The sequence below is a fragment of the Misgurnus anguillicaudatus genome, chromosome 12, assembly GCF_027580225.2.
Source record: "Misgurnus anguillicaudatus chromosome 12, ASM2758022v2, whole genome shotgun sequence".
Lineage (NCBI taxonomy): Eukaryota > Metazoa > Chordata > Actinopteri > Cypriniformes > Cobitidae > Misgurnus > Misgurnus anguillicaudatus.
The window spans coordinates 31,344,648-31,367,738 of NC_073348.2; the positions used below are offsets into that span (position 1 = coordinate 31,344,648).

The window sequence follows — 23,091 nt, forward strand, 5'->3', positions numbered from 1 at the left end:
GTTTAAGATATAAGAGAAAAATATCCGTCAAGATGTGTGTGCTGCATCCAGATTTCACAATCGGACAGGATTTTAAAAAACCTGTAGTATGAGCCCAGCAAATCTTACCTTTTTGGTGAACTAACGCTTTAGTAATCACTACTATAACCAACTGCATCTGTTTTACTAAACTATAAGTTAAAGGTGTGGCAAGTAAGTCTGAGATATTCAGAACCGAGTACTGACTCCCCTAAGTAGTGTTTAAATCTAACCTCAGTATACACTGCTGGCACAATGTGTACGGACCGTCTAGAAGGTGATGAGATGTTGAATCACATTATCCCTTTATTAAACCTTCTCTATACGCAGAGCTTCAACACCCCCTCGGGTCTTCACTGTGCCGTTATTACCACAACCTCCCACAAAGACTTGAAAGACCAAAACAGCAGCATCTATTTTCAAGCTGGCGATGCGGAGATTAAGGCAGAGTTTGTTTTTCGTGCGGCATGGCAGGAGTTACCGGTCCTCCAGATTGTTGCTTTAGGGTTTCGGGGGGCTTACGCGCCACCCGATAATCCGGTCCAGAACTGTGTCCTTCGGCAGGGGAGCGTACGACCCGTCGACCTTACGAAAGGCGTTAAAAGCAGGAAGGGCTTATCGCCACGGCAACCGCGGGGTCGGACGCTACATCCTGAACTTTCAAGTGTTGACTTGAACTTGCAAATGCTACTTTAATGATAGAAGAGTGGAGGAAATCAAATAAAGCAGTGGTTGAATAAATCATTGCTTACAATGAAAAACAAACGATGGTGCAAGCCGAACGTGTATCTGATTTAGGTTAAAATAGTTTAGTGACTACAGCTTTTGTAGGTATGTGAAGTGTAAACACTGAGGCATGTTCAAAACATTGCTCTGGGGGATGTTTGGAAAACGGGTTCATAAACAATAATTATTTTTGCATTCGCCTGCAAAAGCTCCTAAGCTTGAAAAACCATGAAAGAGAAACAAATCGGAAATATCCCCAAAACTTGGGACTTTAGACAAACATATTAGCTGTTACTGAATGTTAGCATAGTTACAACAATTTCGCTGATGGGCTCAAAATGGATTTCGAGTGTTGATTGTTCCCAGTGTGAACTCACAGCGAGGGGTAAAGGGAGATAAAAGTCGAATTCATACGCAAGCAGGAATTTCCCTCGACTACCTTAAGCCTCTCCGAAAACATTTCCTGGATGAGGATGTACAAACCCAGAACCAAAGTTTGAGGTAATAACTGGAGTATAAAGCGGTGAGGCTGTGAACAATATTAAAGCAAACACTGGCTATATTTCATTCTTTGCTTTTCCTCCATTTACACTGCGGCTCCCTAACACATGATCATAAAAACTGAGGGAAACTTGTACTTGCAGCTCGCTAAATCACCATTAGTTTCCCACAAGCGCCCTCCAATAGCTTGACAGTCAGGATTCCCGCTCTAGAGTAGGATAAATCGTATGAGGAAAAGAAAGATTTCTGTTTTGTTTAATGAGTCGTTTTATAAGACCCTTGTTTTGTTTTTGCAAAACAAGCTTGTCAGATGGAGCAAGGTCTACAGTGTAAACGTCAATTAAAAACAAATATAAAAGGTATGCACGTGACGTCACCTTGGGCGAAAGTGACTGCGGTTACGCCCACTGAGTGGCAAAAGACAGAGCGGCAGAATGTGTGTACAGTGTGAAATAAGCAAAACACGGGGAAAACTCGTCTAAATGGGAAAAAGCTGTTGTGCGATAGACTGTACAAACAGATTTAACAAAAATTCGGAGCTATCGTTTTATAGACTGCCAAAAACCCACTGACCCACAGGTGGGTTGACATATTGCTAGGGTCACTAAGCAGAAGTGGACATAAGTATTTTACTTTCAACTTAAAAGTATTTTTTCAAGTATTTCTATTTTACGAGTTTTTTTTTCATATTAAGCATATTTTTATAATTTTACTTTATTACATTTCATAAATCAAAGTTTTTTTTTTACATTTAATATTTAAGTACATTAAACATCTAGTACTTTCTTACTTGTATTTAAGTAAAAAGGACTTACAAACTTTTACTCAAGTAAAAGTACACAATTTTAATGTAATTATGTATTAAAAAAAATTTAAATATGCAATATAAAAGAATACGCAGTATGATTCAATGTTTAAGAATGTAGTGAAGTAAAATTGTTGCCAAGACGAACACCCTAATAAAGCACAGATGCTTGGAAAATGTAACTAATGTAACTAAGTATTGTCCACCTTTGCTATCAAGTCCAACTAAATTTAATTTTTGCTGATAATTTTTGTGGCCGCTGCTAGAACAGCAAGCCATTTTGCTAATGTTTTGCCACTCAACAGGGCGAGCTCCGGCGTGGTCATGTGGAAAAGTGATGTCAATGCATACCCTTTATATCCTAAAAGTTGATAACAACTGTCACTATTCAACCTGGGAACCTAATATGCAAGAGAGTTTTTTCCAGAGATTAAGGGGTTGTCCACACCAAAACTTTTAAATGCGGCTGAAAACGCCTGGAGAACACTGAATGGCAGCTGTTTCTCAGCTGAGTGCCAGCTTTCTTTAGCTGAGTGCTTTGGTAGCTCTAATACTTCAGCTGTGAGCCGGTTGGTTGCTATGGTAATGTCCCACCCCTCCTCCACTGCGATTGGACGGCCGTGTGAGAACTGACATTGACGAGCGGAGCTTTTCACCCAAAGTTGAATCTCTTTTAACTCTGGACGTTCAGCGCCAAGCGCGGAAAACGAAACGAGCGCCGGTTTATTTGAAAAACGCAGAGTTTCCATTAGAAACAACTGAAAACATGCACCGTCCGCGTCGTAAAAGTTTTGGTGTGCACGCCCCCTGCCAATGACGAGTTCTTGCGGCAATCCGTATTTCTGCTATTATCCACCAGGTGAAACCCGGAAGTATCCCCTTCATGCCAAACAGTTCAATCTCCATGTATGTTTTGATCATAGCTCTGAATCTGATCTCTTCACAAAAACAAAATTATCTCAGCTTTTTGCTCAAAATTAGGTATTTTTTAAGAAACCTACCCATATACCCATATTTGAGAGGTGATAAAAAATAACAAATGAAGATAGGATGAAGCTTTTTTTTAAAGCAGAGGGTCTGCTCTTTTTCCACAATTTCAGGAAGGCATTCAACTTTGGTGAAAATCATAAAAATGCTAGCTGGCATTTTTTTTTTAAACGCTTTGCGAGAAAGAGATAAAGGGATAGTTGACACAAAAGTGAAACTTCTGTCATCATTTACTCCCTCTCATGTTGTTACAAACCTGTATACATTTCTTTGTTTTGATGAATACAAAGGAAGATATTTTAAGGAACATTTGTAACCCTTCATGAGGCCCATTCACTTCCATAGTATTCTTTTTTCCTACTATGGAAGTGAATGGGGCTCATGATGTGTTTGGTTACAAACATTCCTCAAATGTTATATATCTTTCTTCATGTTCATCAGAAGAAAGAAATTTATACAGATTTGTTACAATATGAAAGTGAGCAAATGAATAATTTTCGTGTGAACTATCCCTTTAAGCAAGTGCATAAACAATCAGTGTGTAAATTAATTTGAGTTGTCAGGTCGACTATTTTGGGAAATGTTTTAATGCACATAAAGATAAATAAAGTATAAAAGTAACCTTTTAATATTTTTTATTTTATGCAACAGTTGGCGAGAGAGAGACGAAAGTTTAAATTTGCAGTTTTAAAAAATTTGCAGCTATAAATTTACAATGTACCAATGTACAGTATAAAAATTAAGAGATCACTTCAAGATTATTTCTAAGTTTACTATTTATAGGTATGTGTTATACTCAATCAACTACCGACAACATTTCTGTCATATTCCTAATACAATAATGTTTTTATTTGCATTTCTTTGCAGAAAACTGAAACAAGACAAACTAACAAAAAGATGCAACGTTTTCAGATCTTAAATATTGCAAGAAAACAAGTTTTTACTATGAATATACTATGAATATATTTGCAAAAAAAGTCTTGGCATGCTCTCAGTGTTTTACATTGCTGGAATTGTTAGAAGAATCCGACAGACACTGGACTGAAATGGTCACAATATATTAAGAAATGATGATTAAACACAAAACCTCAATTTTGTCTGTGGCTGTATATGTAAGATTTTTGAATATTGGCCAAGACATGAGGCCACATAAGGTTGAGATATTGCACAGACTCCTAATCGAAACTAGCAAGAGACTCACAAACACCATCACAGGAACCTCCAGCTACCTCTATATCACCCCACTACAGAACTGCCCCAAATTCCACAGAAAAGGTGAAGAAATATGAACACACCAGAAAGAGCCGAGCCCACCGATAGTCATACTTAAATTTAGCATATATATAAATCTCTACCTCTAAAATAAGTCTGGGTGTTTATGTGTTTTGGCAAAGGAGATATCAACATCTGAGCGATCAAGGATGATTCTTTCATATACATCATTTAATAAAGTTGTAATACAGCAAAACTGCGTCTCTGTGTGTCTTAGACAAGGCAAGTAAATCTGAGTGTGGAAAAGTGGTCAGACAATTCAACTCGCCTTGCTTGTATTGAAGATAACTGCTGCCACCTAGTGGGCTGGTTAAGCTACAGCAGAATATAAAGAAAACTTTAAATAGCCCCAATGGACCACTTTACTGAATCTGCCAAAATATGACAAGGTGGAATATTTTCTTCCCGCTATCCTCATCTGTCAACTCTTTCATCCAAGGATTACTGTAATCCAAGACAGTGAAAACATTAATCATCTTTGGCTAAATGATGATACATCGCCCTTCAGCATTGGAAGACACAGAGCGCTATCTGCCGGTTACAGAGTGGATTTGCAAGGAAGGGAATTGCATTTCAAATGGGAGTGGAGGGATAATGCAACGACTTTCAAAATGAGCATGGGGTCAACAAATGCAATTCCTGCAGGAATGAAATACAAGAGTCAACATTAGCTCATTTTACATTGAATATGAATTGTAAAATGAGCTATGCTATTCGTTCCATTCTACATCAAATTTTTAGGTAAATTCCTATATAGCTCAGTGGTACAGCATTGTGTTGGCAGCTGAAAAGCTCATGGGTTCGAACCCAGGGGAACACATACACAGATATACCTGCTTTTTTGGATAAAAGCAACAGCCAAATGCATAAATGTAAGCATTTATCTGTCAAACATCAACCTCGGGTCCTATAATGAAATAATCCTATACTCTTTTTGGTGTTCGACCATCTATAAGACTTTTATAGGTTAACATATATTATGAATAACTCCGTACTTTATTTTTGCTAATGGTGGAATAGAAAATAACTTTGTTTTGCGATTTTATATAAAACATTGTTTCCCTTTAAATCGAGTAAGGCTCACCTCAGCAGAGAGAAAACACTGTAGGAGTTTCTAACAGAGCTTTGGTCCACCTGGAGCAAACTGTTCTTCTTCTTGTCTGATGTCTCCTGTAGGACAAACAAACAAACCATCAGAACCAGACTCGACTCTTAACATGCAAGAAATTGATAAAGGTCAGAATACAGCCTGGACTTAATTTTGGAGTCTACTCCAGGGGTTTAAAAAATACCTTCTGATCAAACTCAGCTGCATAGTAGCCATCATTCAATCCAAAGATGATCTCATTTGGGTTTCTGGAGCGGATCTAAAAAAACAAAATCGTAAAAATGTTTTTGGATGTGAATTTCGATAAAAATGTACATCTGCTTGTGACGGGAGGAATGATGTGTTTTTGGATATGTAAACAGTTTCCTCACCTGCTGTCCTGTGTATCTGAGGCCGTCCAGGTTGACCTTCCACTCAATGAGCAGTTGAAAGTGTTCCCCCCTCCCACCCCATATTCTCACCACAAAACACGACACAGATGTGTCTAAAAGGTCAGGCAGCATGGCGAAATCTAAACTACGCCATGTTGGGTTCTGAAAAACACAAATGCACAAAAACAAATTAAGTAAATTAAGTTACTCTTGCTGGGTGATTATCTTTAAATGTCTAATAGGATAAAATACGGAGTGGCATGAGGATGTGAAGAGCTCAGATGCAACGCTAAACATCCTCTTCATCAAAATTGGGATCAAATACTTTTGCTTTTAATCCACTTAATCCCAGCCTCAGGCCATTCAGAAATACAGCTTTGTTGTCAGAATTAGATTTTTTTGCATGTACTTAAAAGGGATAGTTCACCCAAAAATGAAAATAATGTAATTAATGACTCACCCTCATGTTGTTCCAAACTCGTAAGACCTCCGTTCATCTTCAGAACACAGTTTAAAATGTTTTATATTTAGTCCGAGAGCTTGTTGACCCTTCATTGAAAATCTATGCATGGTATACTGTCCATGTCCAGAAAGGTAATAAAAACATCATCAAAGTAGTTCATGTGACATCAGTGGGTCAGTTAGAATGTGTTGAAGCATCGAAAATACATTTTGGTCCAAAAATAACAAAAATTACGACTTTATTTAGCATTGTCTTCTTTTCCGCGTCTGTTGTGAAGCGCATGCGTGAGACTAAAGCCACGTGACTGCAGTGACGTGGATGACGTGTTATCCTCAGACATGTTTGCGTGGTTTTTTTTTTCAAACATACAGCGTGTGTCTCCATCAGACTGTAAATGAAGCTCGGGCGCAGAAAAAAAAAACGCTGGGGCTCACCAGAAAACACATCAGCCGCGTCATACGTCATCCGCGTCACTGCAGTCACGTGACTTTAGTCTAAAAGCCATCACATTCTAACTGAATCACTGATGTCACATGGACTACTTTGATGCTGTTTCTATTACCTATCTGGACATGGACAGTATATTGTACGTAGATTTTCAATGAGTGGTCAACAAGCTCTCTGACTAAATCTGAAACATCTTAAACTGTGTTCCGAAGATGAATGGAGGTCTTACGAGTTTGGAACAACATGAGGGTCATTAATGACATTATTTTCATTTTTGGGTGAACTATACCTTTTAAAGGGTTTTGCAGCAAAGACCAATGGAATTATAAAGTGACATTTGTGAAAATAAGCAGAGCCCGACCGATATATCGGCAGGCCAATATTATCGGGCGATATTAGGCATTTTCCAAACTATCGGTATCGGCATTCATAATGGCCAATAAATGGATATTTAAAAAAAACTAAACGGACGAAACAGCCTTCAACCATGTCATGAGTGATGCCGTTGTATAGTTTTTCCACCAGAGGGCACTCTACAACAGGGGTCGGCAACTGGCGGCCCGCGGGCCAAAAGTGGCCCGCCAGCAATATTTTCTGGCCCGCCGGATTAATTTGAAGTCCGTTTTTTAATTTTTTTTTAATCAGACTTTTTTATTTTACAATAACAGTTTACAAAAATGTCCCCGTGTATCATTCCTTCATTCGCTTTTTCAAATCAAAACCAAAAAGAAAATAAAGAAAAACGACTTGTTTTTCTATTATTTATTTCCTGAACTAAAATCAAACGACTCGTTTTCTGAATGTGCGCTCAGATCAAAAATAAAAAAAATGAATGAAAACGGGTTCGGACAAATTTTAATTGAACACCTTAGCAGACATATACCAATGAAATAAATTTAAACAGATCAGGTACTAACAGATTACATTTTAATAAGGGTTTTAATAAGGGTTTGAATAGCAACCATGCTTTCCTGTAAGTCTCATTCGCTTACAGTCCGACTTTTGAACTTTTTTCATTATTATTTATTCGCGTATATTATTATTATTATTATTATTATTTATTGCTACACTGACAAATAGCAAGAATGTCCTGAAAAAAATGCGTATAATAGCTATCTTAACGGGCCGCTTTTTTCTCGTTCTCTTTCTCTACCAGCGCATCCGCGATCATAACTGTCATTAGAGTTTGAGCATACTTCTAAAACACAATCGATCAAATAATTGCAGAGGTATGACTTCATGAATCATTTGCAAATTTACCTCGTAAATCATGTCAATTCATCACGCGTGAAGACGTTAAACTCCGTGACATTGCAAATTACTGAAAAGTAATTGCTGGCTTTTAGAAACCACTACAAAATATGATAAAAATAAACTCTTTTACTGCAATAATATTTTAACTAATACAATTTTAAAGTAGATTTGAAAGGAATACTGTTGTTTTCTGCTACTTGAACTTGGGGCTCGAGCCCGAATAAGGTTCGACCTGCCTTCGAAAACAGCAAGTCAAGTTCGTTTACCGTTAATTATTAAGACTAAATGGGCAGGTAAATTCGTTTAAAAAATGAAAGTAATCCGCCAAAATATGGTTTTACATGTCTATTAAAATAAAGCCATTATTCATTTTCCTAACGCATAGTTCTTTGATCTTTACCTCCGTTTAAAACGTTATAAATTTGGCAAAGGAGGATGTTCAGCAATTTGAACAGCAACTCCGCAACCAACTCGGTTTATGATGGTGAGAAATTTGAGTGAGAGGCTTTGTCCTATTTAATTTATTATTTATATTTCATTATAAATACAATGAATACAATGTTAAAATAATATTTTTATTGGCACGAACACAATTTTTGTATAACATTTAAAATTATCTGTCTCTTTTCGTTAGAGACATTTGCATGTGAGATTCTGGAAACGAAACGTGACGTTAAGTTTTGCGGACCCGTCAGGTCGGGAAATAAAGCGGGTGAACACAAATGAATCTATGAATAGAACCTTGTCGGAGCTGGACAAAAAACAGTCCAGCGGAGACCTCCTTAAACCTTAGGTGTGTATGTGTGTGTCCCGGTTAAATATTAATAAAAAAAGGAATAGTTCAAAAGTCGGACTGTAAGAGTATTTCATGAGAGCATAAATGCCTGTAATATTACCACTATAGTACTTGATCTGTTTAAAATGATTTCATTGATATATTATGCCTATAAAGGAGTTAAATAAAAAAAAATGTCTAATTCAGTAATTAATTTTTTTATCTGAGCACACAATCAGAAAACCCGTGGTGGTTAATTTTTTCATTTTTGTTTTTAATTTGAAAAAAAAAAACGATTGAACGAATGATACACAGACCCATTACCATGTTTTTAGCAATTTTTAATGCCGTCTTTCGTCTTTTAAATAGGAAGTAAAGACAATGTTTCTTGACAAAAGATCAGATAGCCTATACTAGGCTAATTCAAAATAAGACGTAAGTGTGCCAACAACAGTTGGCCCGCCATCTACTGGCTAAAAAAAATATTGGCCCGCGGCCAAAGTTACTTGCCGACCCCTGCTCTACAACCTCCTTGTTGGCAACACTCGTGTATAATGCGTCACACGTTCTGCAACCTGCTGATCCAGCCAGAGTCAGGCAGAGAGAACAACGGTTAAGTGAGTTCATGGTGAGTTGGTCATGAGACAATAAAAGAAACAAGTTTCTTTTTAAAATGCTTTATCATATTATTTTAGTTAAAACTCATAAATAACTACAAATAACTAATGTTAGGGAAATCTGTTAATGTTTTGTTGCGCATGTCTGGAAAAAATATCGACCGATATATATCGGAGTATCGGATTTTAAAACCAACAAACATTTGTATCGGTATCGGCCTTCAAAATTTAAAATATCGGTCATGCTCTAAAAATAAGGTTGACTAATAACCTTTTCATTGACATTCAAATTAAATTACTGAACCTAAATATAAGACCCTGATAAAAAATGCTCATTTACAAGAAAACATGTCAGACACACCTAGACGGTTTTGCATCGGAGCTCTTCATGTTTTAACTAATGACAAAAATTTAGCATACGCATATATAATGATTAATAACTGTAAAGCATATTCTTTTTTTAATAAATAATGCATAAGCGTGGCCTATCAGCATCGTCAATGATGAGGCAAAATCAAGCCAAGCTTTCAAAGACTAACCACCGAAACACACATCAGCAAAAAACTGGAGGCAAAAAAAGAGCTCTTCCTTCAGGAGGATGTGCGGCTGACAAAGCTCATATAAATGATGAGTAGGTCAGCAAAAATGTATACAAAACATCAACACAGCGATGAAATGAAAGCGGGACTACATGACTATCATAACAAAGGTCAAATGGAATGGGGCAGAATGCCCGTGAGAAAGGAAAATGGGGAAGTAAGGTAGTCTGAGGTTAGATGCAAAGACTGTAAATTGCGTTAGATGACAAACGCAGACAAAAATGTGGTCAAGGATGCCTGTCTTCAGATAAAATTGATCGCAGGAAACATTTGTATTTAAAAAAATTTAAAAATTGATTGCGATTTTTGTACTACACAGAAAATTGTTGTAATGCTTAATGTTGGTCTCATTGTGCGATTAACAAAATTGTAATAATCTTTAAATGAGACATATTCATGTAAACACGGTTATGCTCCTTATGTCCAATCTTCAAATTCAAGGACCTTTCAAGGACTTTCCAATACCCTCAAATTCAAGGACTAAATGTGGGGACACATTTTGAGTGAGAGCAAGGTTACATCGTGTTGCCTTTTAAGATACATTGTTACAGTTCCCTTTCGAGGGAACTCGCACTGCATCACTGTGGTGACACTTTGGGGACTCCTCCATGAGTAAGTGCGTCTGAATGTGTATATCAAATTCAACCAATGGTGAAGCTTAATGACAGAGACAGGGTAATGCGGGAGCCAGGAAGTATATCGCTATCTGAAATATTGCCAAAGACGGCGTTACAGGGACACAGAAAGTATGGCAAGGGAGACGCAGCGTCTCGTTCCGTTCTCAGGGAACAACAGTTGCATACGTAAACCGAGACGTTTTCATGTGTCAAACACAACTATGCAAAAAAAGCATTTTGGTATGAATCAACATTCACATACAGAAGTATTTAAAGTGAACAGTTTAGCACGTGTGCTTAAAAAGTCTAGAATTTGTATGATATTATCCTACACTACACAGGGAATAATATGGATTTTTTTCCAGAAAAACCCTTGCATGAAATAGATCCAAGCACTTTTAATGACCTGTATCTATGTATGTATATTTTCAAAAACTTTTCCAGGGCCTTGAATTCAGTCAAGACCACCAATGAATGCTGTTTGCATTTTGTTGATGATCTTTTGTAATCTGCATTAGGGACTTTAGTGACTAGCAGAAACATGCCATGGAGACTAAACTAAATTACAGACATGCACACTCCAAAAAATGGATGTCTCAACAGCAATTATCTTGTTATCGAGGGTGTGTTTTTGCACGAAACCACAGTAATAGATCCAGCCGTAATAGCCTGTACCATATCAAATCATCGCCACCCTCAAAACGCCCATTAGGGTCCGAGTAAAGCGCGACATGTGAGACATGTCTGTATAAATCACACGTCTGATGATAATCATATGGTTAAACAGGCTTGTGATGTTATTCTCTTTACAGTTTAGCAGTTGGTATGTTTTTCAGCATAATTACAGGCTTGGATAGTGTGTCCAAACAGTCATTAAACAGCCTACCAATCTTCAAGGATGGGGCCACATCCGTTTAAAGCGAATTAAACTTAAGGAACTGTATCAAAAAAGTGAAAGGTGACCAGTGTGAACGTAAGAAGCCTATTTAGCAACCTGTTTTACATCAGTAGATGACATAGTCGTTCTGGAAGCGGTAATAATGCATTTTTTGCGTGCAGGTGATGGACAGGTTGGCCATATGTGTGAGATGAAGTCCTGATTTCTTTAATTTTGGAAATAATGACAAACTGAAGTTCAACTCTTTAATACAAGGGTTATACAGACGGATCTGCATTTTCGAAGGCACTGACAGGCCTGCTATATATAAAGCATTTTCCTTTATTTATTATGATTACACCTCTTATTATAATGGTGATCACATGAGACCTGTTAATCTAAAAGCCATCAGCCAATTCGCTGTAAAGGGGGCTGTAATTTCTGGCACTAAGTCATAGTTACCATTATTACATCAAAACTGTAGCTGTGACAAAAAAGTAGATTTTAAATTAGCCACACATGTTATAAAAAGGCAAAACGACTGAAAAACTTTAAAAGATTCATATAGTTTTTGAAGAAAATTACACTTTAATGTATAATTGCTTTATAGTAATTTATTACACAACTTTCCGCTAGGTTCTGATTGGCCAGTGGCATCATACCAAGGGTTGTTTTTCACAGAACAACCGCTTTAAACTCGTCCTGACTTGATGGTTTCAACAAAATGTCATATTTTTGTATGCATAATTAAACCAAATGCATGTTTGTCTTGTTTATACTTTTAACTTCTTTGAACTCTTGACTTAAATCTGCAAGGAAATATTTATTCGTTGCGGTAGGTTTGCATCTTACAAAAAAAGTTATACAGTATATAAAAAGTTAACATATATCAAAAAAATATTCTGTGTATATATATTTATATAACAAATAGCAGAGTAATAAGTGGGATAATGTACGGCCATTCAGGGTAATACAAGACCACTCCGGTTCTGTGATTTATTTAGCGAAAACAACAGGCTAGCTGTAAATTTCTCCAGACGCAGCAACAGATACACAGTGTTAAGTATGGATGTGCACTATAGCGAAGAATCGAAATGTCGCTTATGTACATCATAATGTGATCGTGTGTGCCTCATACATCTTGAAAAGTGAAGCTGCTGTCTCTTTGATCGCCCCCTAGTGGCTGGCTGCAGTACAAGTAAACCCCGCAGTTAACCCCGCCCTTTCCATGCAAAAGGACAGGACTTGGCTCTAAATAAAAAAAATATTTACACTTCCAAAAAAAAATTTGGAAAGATGTATTTGGTCCTTTAAGGTAGTTATTATCACGCTGATATAAGTTCAATTGTTTATTTTTGTGATAAGATTCATTTTAGCTAGTAATTTGATGATATAGAAATGGGGCGTGTCGCTATGATTGGCATTGTTGAATTGGGCATGTGAGCGTTTGGGCAAAAGTTTGATAACGCGGATCCGCGTCTGGCTCCACGGACGATTCACTGCCATGTTACGTTTTTACGTAACATGGCAGTGCCCATGGTCAGACATTTTTGGCTTCAATTCATTACAATGGAAGGAAGTGCCGTCGCATCGTCCATCTTTTTTACAGTCTATCACTGTGATATTTATTGCAAACCATTGCAAAATGCAGGAGCGATTGAATTTTTTTACTTTAAAAAGTAACGTATGGTCAAAGGTCGATGCGGATAATATAGTGTATAGCACGTAGATATTAACTGGGATATGTGTGCATGTGCAACTGTACATGATAGCGTTGACATTTATTTTTGCTAAAATGTCTATTTTGTTTTATGCAGCATTAAAACTTGGATGTTTACTTTTAGAAGTTGTTGTAAAGCTTTCTTTTCCCAGAACTATGAAATTGGTTAAATATTTTTTTAAATATATTTTAATACAATTTAAATTGATTCTAGAAAAATAAATATTGTATCGCATTATCGCATTATTTAGCCCATATCACATTTTTCTTCAATGTCAGCCCCAGTCTAAAGCTTGCTCAAAGCCAAGCGAGCGATACGAATGCATCATCCTCTGGGAAATAATAGCGAGGACATGGCTAAGAGAAGTGGAAGTGAAGCAACCAGGATACCCACTGAGAACACACATACACACAGTGGTATCTAATGTGGTCAGAAGTGTGGTTAATTTGGATGCTTTACAACAGCTTTGTTGTAAAAATCAGAACTAACCATTTTATAATTTAGCTTTTAAATTTTTACATTAGTTTTGCACCTTTTATGAGACTGATGTGGTAGTGCTTTTGCCATGTTATGTCATGAGATGCTATACCACGTTTGTTACTACACTCTAAAAAATGATGTGTTGGATTTACTTAAAATATATATGCACCATTTTTGCATCACACTTTTTAAGCATTCCCAACTTTGATAGTTTTACTTAAAATTTACAAGAAAACCTGTGTTTTATTTACTTAAATTTTTAAGTAAAGAATGATGATGAACTCAAATATTTAAGTTCATATAACACATATTTTCTTGTTTATTTTAAGTAAAATTATTCCAAGTTGGGATTACTTAAAATATATATGCACCATTTTTGCATCACACTTTTTAAGTAAATCCAAAACATATTTTAGAGTGAAGTTGAAGCAATTTAGTATACACAGAAAGGTATACATAATTTAGTGTACACAGAAAGGTCTCCTGAACAAAGTCTTTGTCTGACTTAGCTCTTGCTTGAATCAGAGACCTTTTTGCTGTGAGGAAACTATGATGCGCGCTAACCCACTGTGTTGCCCTCTACACTGAACACACACTTCTCAATCATGGTAACAATGAACAAACATAATTTTTTCAAAATAACTCTAAATACAACATATAACTAACATTAACAACATATCAACATAAATAAACCCAGCAAACATTAAAACAGTGATCTTTTTTAGTAAATATTAACCAAAGAAGTGAACATGTCGCAATGCATGCTGGGAACTATTCAGACCATTGTTTTTTTTAAATTGCTTGTTCACATTACTCAATTTGGCAAGTTGGGTAAACAAATTGGACAAAAACTTAAAACTCCAGTCAACAAATGATATTTGTTAGCAGTATGATTATGCTTATTTCATTCAAAACTAATGAACTGATGCCCTTCAACAAGAAAAACTTTGTTTTTTGTTAAAAGAACATTTTGTAGTTGGATTTTTTACAGGGCATGTGCTTCACAAAATGGCTACGACATATGTCATAATTTTTGGCTGGAAAGGCATCATGGGAAATCACGTGGCTCTATAGTTACTTAAAATGTTATGCTAGATTTACTTAATTTTGATGCAATTGTTATAGTAGTTAGCATTACTTATGTTTTCATTTTATTTTTGGATACATTTAAGTTCACCTGGTAACTTAAATTTTTGTGTTACACATACTAAATATGTTAAGTAGAGGTTGAAAAGTTATAAATACTACGTTTTTTGTGTTTAATCCAATTACTTTCATAAGTTATAGTTGTTCAGCCAACGAATCGTTTTTTAGAGTGTATGCTAACCCACTGCCTTTCATTTCACATCTCGAGACATTACTGCACATGCAACATGATGACCAAACAGCAAACAATACTCACCAATGAATCTCGGATGACTTCACTCTTATAAAAGTCTGGAAAAGAAGAACGAAACAAAACCTTTTTAGCAGACACGTTAAAAGTATAACTAAAGTGATAATGTTTCACTCCACAGCACAATCAAACCTAAACCTTTCAGTTCCCAGCCAAAAGATTATAAAAAATATAAGTGTTTGGATAAAATGCAATACTAAAAAAATTTAATAATTTTTTGTGCCAATTTAGTAATCAATCTAATTAAAACAGACAGTCATGGTGCATCTAGTGACACAGAAACAACACACTGCAGCTTTAAATGCTAAAGTGGGTTTCTGTTGTGGGCCAAACAGTCAAAGAGCTCCAGCCAGTTCGTCTGGCCGCGGTTACCTCGTGATATTCGATCATCCTGGCACAGATGAAGGGTGAAGTAAGTGTCCAGCAGAGGAGATCCATTCTTGTTTACAATGTTACGGGCCGCGATGCTCCTCAAGTGACGTAATCGCCTCTGTGGGACGAATTAAAAAAAAGGTTGGAGAGAGTTGAACAGAGAAAGATGATACATAAAGACGGCCAATAAGATCGGCAAAGCTGAGCTGACTTTCTGTTTCATTATTGCTTCACTCGGCACTGCTGTGTATGACAACAGGCCGATACGTGCTTTATGGTTTAGCATTAGGTGCAGATTTTCAGACCATTAAACATATACAGCTTTTAATAACAGAAGAAAGTGAAGATATGCAGCATAATCTTTAATTCATAAGCAGTGTGCTTTCCTCAACCCTGCCTTTTTGAAAATTAACTCTTAAAATCTTGGATACATTATCATCAGATTATAATGTATGTATTATGTCAGAATGACCATTGACGTACAGTATTGCACATGCACCATAACAAAGATCTTTTTCAAAGATCTCTGCGAGTTGCTCATGTTTTGCATTTTTCACCACATGCAATTCATATAATTTTCAAAATATGAACAAACCAACAAGACATCATTGTAAGTCTCGCGTCAAATCACTAAATCCAAGTGCTCCACCCTGACTTGAACATGACATCATTGCTGCACACTGGGCACAAATACACTACTTTCAATAGACGAGGAAAATAGGAGTTTGTAGGCATGGAAAAGTTTAGTTTAGAGCTTTCGCAGGTAAAAACAACAAAAGACAACTTAAAGTAAGAATGTGAACAAATATACATGGTGGCAGGGAAGAGACAGCACTTTACCTTAAGTTTGAGACTAAAGCTTCAGTACTTATTCCAAGAGTTGGATAAAGTAACCACTAGACATCAAACAGACAGAACAATAAAGCTGATCTTAAAGGACACCTATTACGCAATGTCCACTTTTTGGACATAAATGTGTGTTGGCAGTGTGTGAACACAACTACCTAACAATTTTTTTAATCCCCATTCAACTAAAGTGATCTTATTAGACATGCATTTTTGTGACATCACACTGATAAAGCTCCGCCCACAGTCACTGACTGACAGTCTTGCATTACCATAGTTTCCACAACTCAGCGAGTTGTACGCTGTCCACATCAATAGTGAGATAGTATTGTCTCAGACTTTGTTGACATGAATCAGAACTATTTTAACCGTAAGCGCTTACTGTCGCTTTTGGTAAGGAGTGAGGAGCAGTGCCTCATTTGCATTTAAAGGTACAAACATCGTGTTTTTGCTCCAACCCAAATAGGGGCATTTTGGATACATTATCTGTTGGGTTTTTTGAGCTGAAACTTCACAGACACATTCTGGACACACTTGAGACTTACAGTGGGTATAAAAAGTCTACACACCCCTGTTAAAAATTGCAGGTTTTTGTGATTTAAAAAATGAAAACAAGATGAATCATTTTGGAACCTGTTCCAACTTGATTCCGTACTTCCAACCTATATAGTAAAGTTAATAATAATAAGAAAACTTTTGTGGTGAAAAAATGGCAAGTAAAGTTGTACAATAACCAGGTTGCATAGGTGTGCACACCCTTAAACTAAAACTTAGTTTAAGCACCTTTAGATTTTATCACAGCATTCAATCTTAATGGGTATGTGTCAATCAATTTAACACTTTTTGAATTTGCAATATTTTGCCATTTCTCCTTGCAAAAGCATTTTAAATCTGTCAAATTGGTTGGGTTTCTCCTGTGCACAGCCCTCTTCAGATCACCCCATAGATTTTGGATGGGATTTAGATCCGGACTCTTGCTGGGCCATTCCAAAACCTTGATCTTGTTTTGGTGAAGTAATTCCTTTGTTGATTAGAGGTGTGCTTTGTGTCATTGTCATGCTGTAAGGTGAAATTTCTCTTCATCTTAAGTGTTTTGGCAGAAGCCTTAAGGTTTTGGGCCAAAATTGACGGCTATTTGGAGCTATTCATTATTCCATCCACCCTGATTAAAACCCCAGTTCCAGCTGAAGAAAAGCAGCCACAAAGTATGATGATGTCACCTTTATGCTTTACTCTGGGCATGTTGTTCATTTGGTGATGTGATGTGGGTTTTATTGCACCAAATATATATTTTGGTATAACGGCCCAAGTTCAACTTTGGTCTCAATAGACTATAATACATTATTCCACATGGATTGGGATATAGAAATATTTGTTTTTACAAACTTTAGATGGACTTGATAATATTTTTGGTTAAAAAATGCTTATAGCCCAAACATGAAGAATTCAGGAGATTTTTGTCACATGTAGGGAGCAAAAAGTACTTGCCAGATATTGTTACAATTCTTTTAATGTTGCTGTAGGCCTCTTGGCAGCCTTCCTTACCATTTTTTTCCTGGTTTTCTCATAAATTTTAGGTGTATGGCCTGGTCTTAGTAATGTCAATGTTGTGCCATATTTTCTCCACTTGTTGATTATTGTTTTTACAGTACTCCATGGTATATTCAGTGTCTTGGAAATGTTTTTAACCCTCTGTTGATTGATATTTTTCAACAATGGGATCATGTACCTGCTGAGTAAGCTCTACACAGACAATGGCTTTTTCAGTGGGATGATACTTAAAAAAAATCCTTTAGGACCAGGCACACTTCATTAATAGTTAAAAAGTTATTTTAATTGATGACAGGTATGTACTACTTCATATTTAACTTAAGTCTAAATGTGATTAGTTGCTTCTGAACACTGCCACAATCACTATTGTAAAAGGGTGTGTACACTTATGCAACCTGGTTATTGTACAACTTTACTTGCCATTTTTTCACCACAGAATTATTCTTAATGTTTTTTACTTTAATATATAGGTTTGAAGTAGGGAATTAAGTTGGAACAGGTTCCAAAATGATTCGTCTTGGTTTCATTTTATAAATCACAAAAACATGCTATTTAAAAAGGGGTGTGTAGACTTTTTATATCCACTGTATATTAAATATTGTAAAAAATGGGTGCCCTTTAAGGCACAGGTTTGCAGCATTTTCTCTAACCCTCTGTCTTTTATCCCAACCAGTCAGAGAATGTCCAGTCTAGTGCTGCCTGCAAGGCAATGAATACTAAATCTAAGTCATGGGATGCCCTATAGGATTACAAGCCAATGAAACCACACTTTGTTTAGTCATAGTTCTTGTACATTTCTCATTTTAGACCTAAGGGACATCCTGGTACTCGACTGAAGATCTCAGAGTTACACAGGACCAAGCAATCTGTGCTTTTGTGTTTTTGAGGCAGAAAAGTATATTTCTATATCATATGCTTTATTTCAATTATTGAGTTGGGTGTGTAAGTCACCAAATCCAACCTCATTATTTTATCACAGACTTGTTGGCTAAAACATAGCACAATTGTGAAACATGTCAGCAACTCCTAGCAACTGTTAACTAGACTTGAAAACATTTTTACACAGCAGGTTCAAGTTGTAACACTAAGCCTCTTGAACACATTAACACTTTATGGCCTGGTTTCACAGACAAGGCTTAGCTAAAGCCAGGACTAGGCCTTAGTTAAATTAAGATGTGTAAACATGCACTAGTAAAAGATTTCACTGGTGTGAATCTTGAAACTCTTAAAGGAATATTTCATTTTCTTACAAGAAAAATCCAGATAATTTACTCACCACCATGTCATCCAAAATGTTGATGTCTTTCTTTGTTCAGTCGAGAAGAAATTTTGTTTTTTGAGGAAAACATTGCAGGATTTTTCTCATTTTAATGCACTTTAATAGACACCAATAACACTTAACTCAACACTTACCAGTTTTTTTCAACAGAGTTTCAAAGGACTATAAACAATCCCAAACGATGCATAAGGGTCTTATCTAGCAAAAAGATTGTCATTTTTGACAAGAAAAATAACAAATATACACTTTTAAAGCACAACTTCTCGTCTAGATCCGGTCCAGCGCGACCTAACGTAAATGCGTAGTGACGTAGGGAGGTCACGTGTTACATATATAAAACGCACATTTGCGGACCATTGTAGACAATAAACTGACACAAAGACATTAATTAGTATCAGTTGACATACAACAACGTAGGAACGGTCCTCTTTCAACACACTTGTAAACACTGGGGCAGAGTTTCGCGTTCGTCTTCTGTGATCTCTTGACGTCATGACGTATTGCGTGGGGTCAGCTGGCGCATCACGATCGGATCTCGACGAGAAGTTGTGCTTTAAAAGTGTATATTTGTTATTTTTCTTGTCAAAAATGACAATCGTTTTGCTAGATAAGACACTTATGCCTCGTTTGGGATTGTTTATAGTCCTTTGAAACTATTAAAGTCCATTAAAATGAGAAAAGTCCTGCAATGTTTTCCTCAAAAAACATAATTTCTTCTCGACTGAACAAAGAAAGACATCAACATTTTGGATGACATGGTGGTGAGTAAATTATCTGGATTTTTCTTTTAAGAAAATGGAATATTCCCTTAAGCCTTGTCTGTAAAACCAGGTGTAAGTGTTTCATTTAAGCCTCAACAATAATGAAACGCAAACAGTGTAAACAATCCATTATAGAAGGATGCATAAATGAGGGATGGATGGATAGATGTGTGGATATCTATCAGTTACAGACGGATTTACAAACAATATCCACCTCTTGCATATAAAATAGTATTGCATTTTGTGTGTTCAAATAGCAATTTTCTAGCAAGTGCTAAAACAAACCATCCACCTGTTACAAGTAATCCCACCTATGAGAAGTTGTAACTTTTGCAATTCTATCACTTTCGGCTTAAATGTACAAGAACGCCGGACAGCTGCAGGCCCAGTGTTATATGTTCATCCGGTGTAGACATGTGACATGCACAAGCAGGTCCGTCAGGCATTCACATACAATAAACACTTATGTTTGCATCAATAATGGATCAACAAACAAACTTTAAGTATTCATTTTTTTAGCAGAGATGTGCATGTTGCATGTGTAAACACAACACTTTTTTTAAATGATTGAGCTAAAATCTAAAATGTGTAAGGTTGTGATACACTCTACCCTAGTTTTTAACAGATTAACAGACTGCTTACCACTGAAACAGAAATCCCCATAGCTTTTTTTTATATAACTAAACCTACCTTTATAAAGCAATATTAATGCTTCTAACAGCTAATAGAAACCAAAACACCAGATCAAGCATTACACCCAATAAGTCAATAAATCTTATGCAAACAAAACTGTAAACCAGAGGAATAGACTTGTGTGCAAGGAACCAAAAGTTTTGAGCTAGACAAGTTTGAATCCCTAAACGAAGAAGTCTTTTCCGAATCACATTTCTCTTCTCATTTCCTTTTTCTTCATGCGTTTTATTTATGTGTACTAGCGTCCTATCCAATAAATGCAAAATGTCAATTTAACTTTAAAAGTTGAAAGTATGACTGTTATGAGTGGCATGAGTGTTACAAAGTCATCCTGTAGTTTATAGTACGACAAAGCGGTGGCCCTACAGGACTTTGCCTCAAGCGATATGATTCTCACAAGTGACAGATATGTAAAAAAAAAGTGTCATGTGACTTCATCATTTACTGTAAAATAATCTGCAGGTCAGGTGTGACTGGCTCTGGCAGGCCCTTAACATGTGACAGGGACTTTTAGAGGCAAATTTAGTTTCAGATTTTATCATTCTTTCTATTTTTAATAGAAGCAGAAGCTGATGTTTTTATAAATCAATTGTTAGAGCATTGCAGGTGCATTGGAACATAAGCAGCGGAAAAGTCACAGGTTTATTTCCCATGGAACACAAATACTGATAAAATGTTTAGCTTGAACGCACTGCAAGTCGCTTTGGATAAATGTGTCTGCAAAATGTAAATGCATGTCACTAAGTACTATTTTCGAAATGATGAAAGAGAAAAATCCAAAAAGAGGAAGGGTGCAATGTCATGAGCAATGCATGAAAATCTTATACCATCCAGGGATTGTAAGCATCAAGCTGCAATTGCATATGACAGCACGGACCGGTGAACATAATTGGTACAAACTAAGCAAAGTTTTAAACTTTACAGCAATCATGACATCACACAACCACACAGAATCTGCAGCAGTAATGCAACATTCCCCTGCCACAATGCCAAGTCACGGACAGACTCTGCTGGAAAAACCTGCCATCCTGAAACACTCATACCCGGAAAACAGCAATGTGATTAAAGGGATACTTCACCGATTTAGCATTCAGCTTTGTATCTGTAGAAACCCGGCAGTATTACTGAATGACCATGTTTCCCTCCCTCATTTCCCCCTGAGAGGAGAGATATCTGCATTTTGGTTCTGCAAAAAAGTCCTCCGATGATGTAATATGACGATTTTTGCATCATCGGAGGACTTTTTTGCAGAACCAAAATGCAGATATCTCTCCTCTCAGGGGGAAATGAGGGAGGGAAACATGGTCATTCAGTAATACTGCCGGGTTTCTACAGATACAAAGCTGAATGCTAAATCGGTGAAGTATCCCTTTAAGTAGACAGTTGCTGCAGGACATGGCTATTACTGTACATAACCGTACTCCACACTACCAGTCAAGGGAGTTGAAGGGCATGTTTACTATGGGTATATACAACATATAAAAAACACCTTCAACAATGCATCATTATATCAACAATACATTATCTTTCTATCTATCTATCTATAAAAAAATAAGCACTAGGGTGCATACTGTAGTTTGGAGACTCATAGTGACCACTGACCAACTCATAAATACTAGTGCATTATAACAGCTATATTAGACAACAGAAACAAATAAGGACATTTTGGTTAAAATTGCAATAATATGTCTCCAGTGTAATATCTATTTCAGACCCCAGTGCATCCATACATTTTAATAAACACAAAGCTGGACAGCTGCAGGCCCAGTGTTATGATCATCCGGTGTAGACATGTGACATGCAAAAGCAGGTCCGTTAGGCATTCACATACGATTAACGCTTGTTTGGATCAGTAATAATCAAAAAACGTGGGACTTCCAGATGTAAGTTACCTGTTGAGATGTGAGCTCCACATGCAGGACCCTTGATGATGTCGCTCCGGGGTTGCTGACAGCAGAACCAGCGGACACGGCGAGATCCCGACCGGCGATGGAGCTCATCCTTCTACGGCACCACGGGCGATCGCCTCATTCAGTCATGTAACTCAGTCCCATCGGCGAGAAACTCCCAGGCACCCGGGGTCAGATTTAAAACTGTCTTTTTAAAACGAATAGATCGGTCAAATGATGTATTATACGGACGCTAAATGCAGCTAATGCGCTCTGTGCCGCGGCATAAACAAAGTAAGTCTTGCCTAGGAAGCCATTACCGCGACCTTGATGGCAAACCCTCAGATGACATCTATTGGTTGAGGGAAGTGTCAATCAAAAGAGATTTAAAGTATAGCCAGATGTGATTGGTTTAGAGCATGTCAATCATATGAAAGGGGGTGGGAGAGGCATTTAGAAACTCACGCTGTGGCTGTGCTCTGTTGGTACAAATATGAGGAAGTGAGGGGCTGGAGTTACGCGATCCAAACGGCGGGAGGGGAGGAGTGCAGGATCTGCACCGTTGTGTGACGTATTGGACGAGCACAGAAATGTATTGATGTGCAATAAAACCCATATAAAAAATACGTTATTATACTTTAGTATTTGCTATAGTAAATTACAGTA

At 36.9% G+C, this 23,091-nt stretch overlaps 1 protein-coding gene across 1 annotated transcript in view; it reads right to left on the minus strand.

Annotated features, from left to right (window-relative positions):
* Positions 1 to 22,774, minus strand: part of uvrag (UV radiation resistance associated gene) — a 124,854-nt gene extending 102,080 nt beyond the window's left edge. The window contains exons 1-6 of the mRNA XM_055208209.2: positions 22,429 to 22,774; positions 15,407 to 15,524; positions 15,041 to 15,075; positions 5,789 to 5,950; positions 5,602 to 5,676; positions 5,394 to 5,479 (exon numbers count right to left, since the gene is read on the minus strand). Of these exons, the coding sequence (XP_055064184.1) occupies positions 5,394 to 5,479; positions 5,602 to 5,676; positions 5,789 to 5,950; positions 15,041 to 15,075; positions 15,407 to 15,524; positions 22,429 to 22,536 (584 nt within the window). The 5' untranslated portion in view covers positions 22,537 to 22,774. The remainder of the gene's footprint in view (positions 1 to 5,393; positions 5,480 to 5,601; positions 5,677 to 5,788; positions 5,951 to 15,040; positions 15,076 to 15,406; positions 15,525 to 22,428) is intronic.
* Between the last annotated feature and the right edge of the window lie 317 nt (positions 22,775 to 23,091).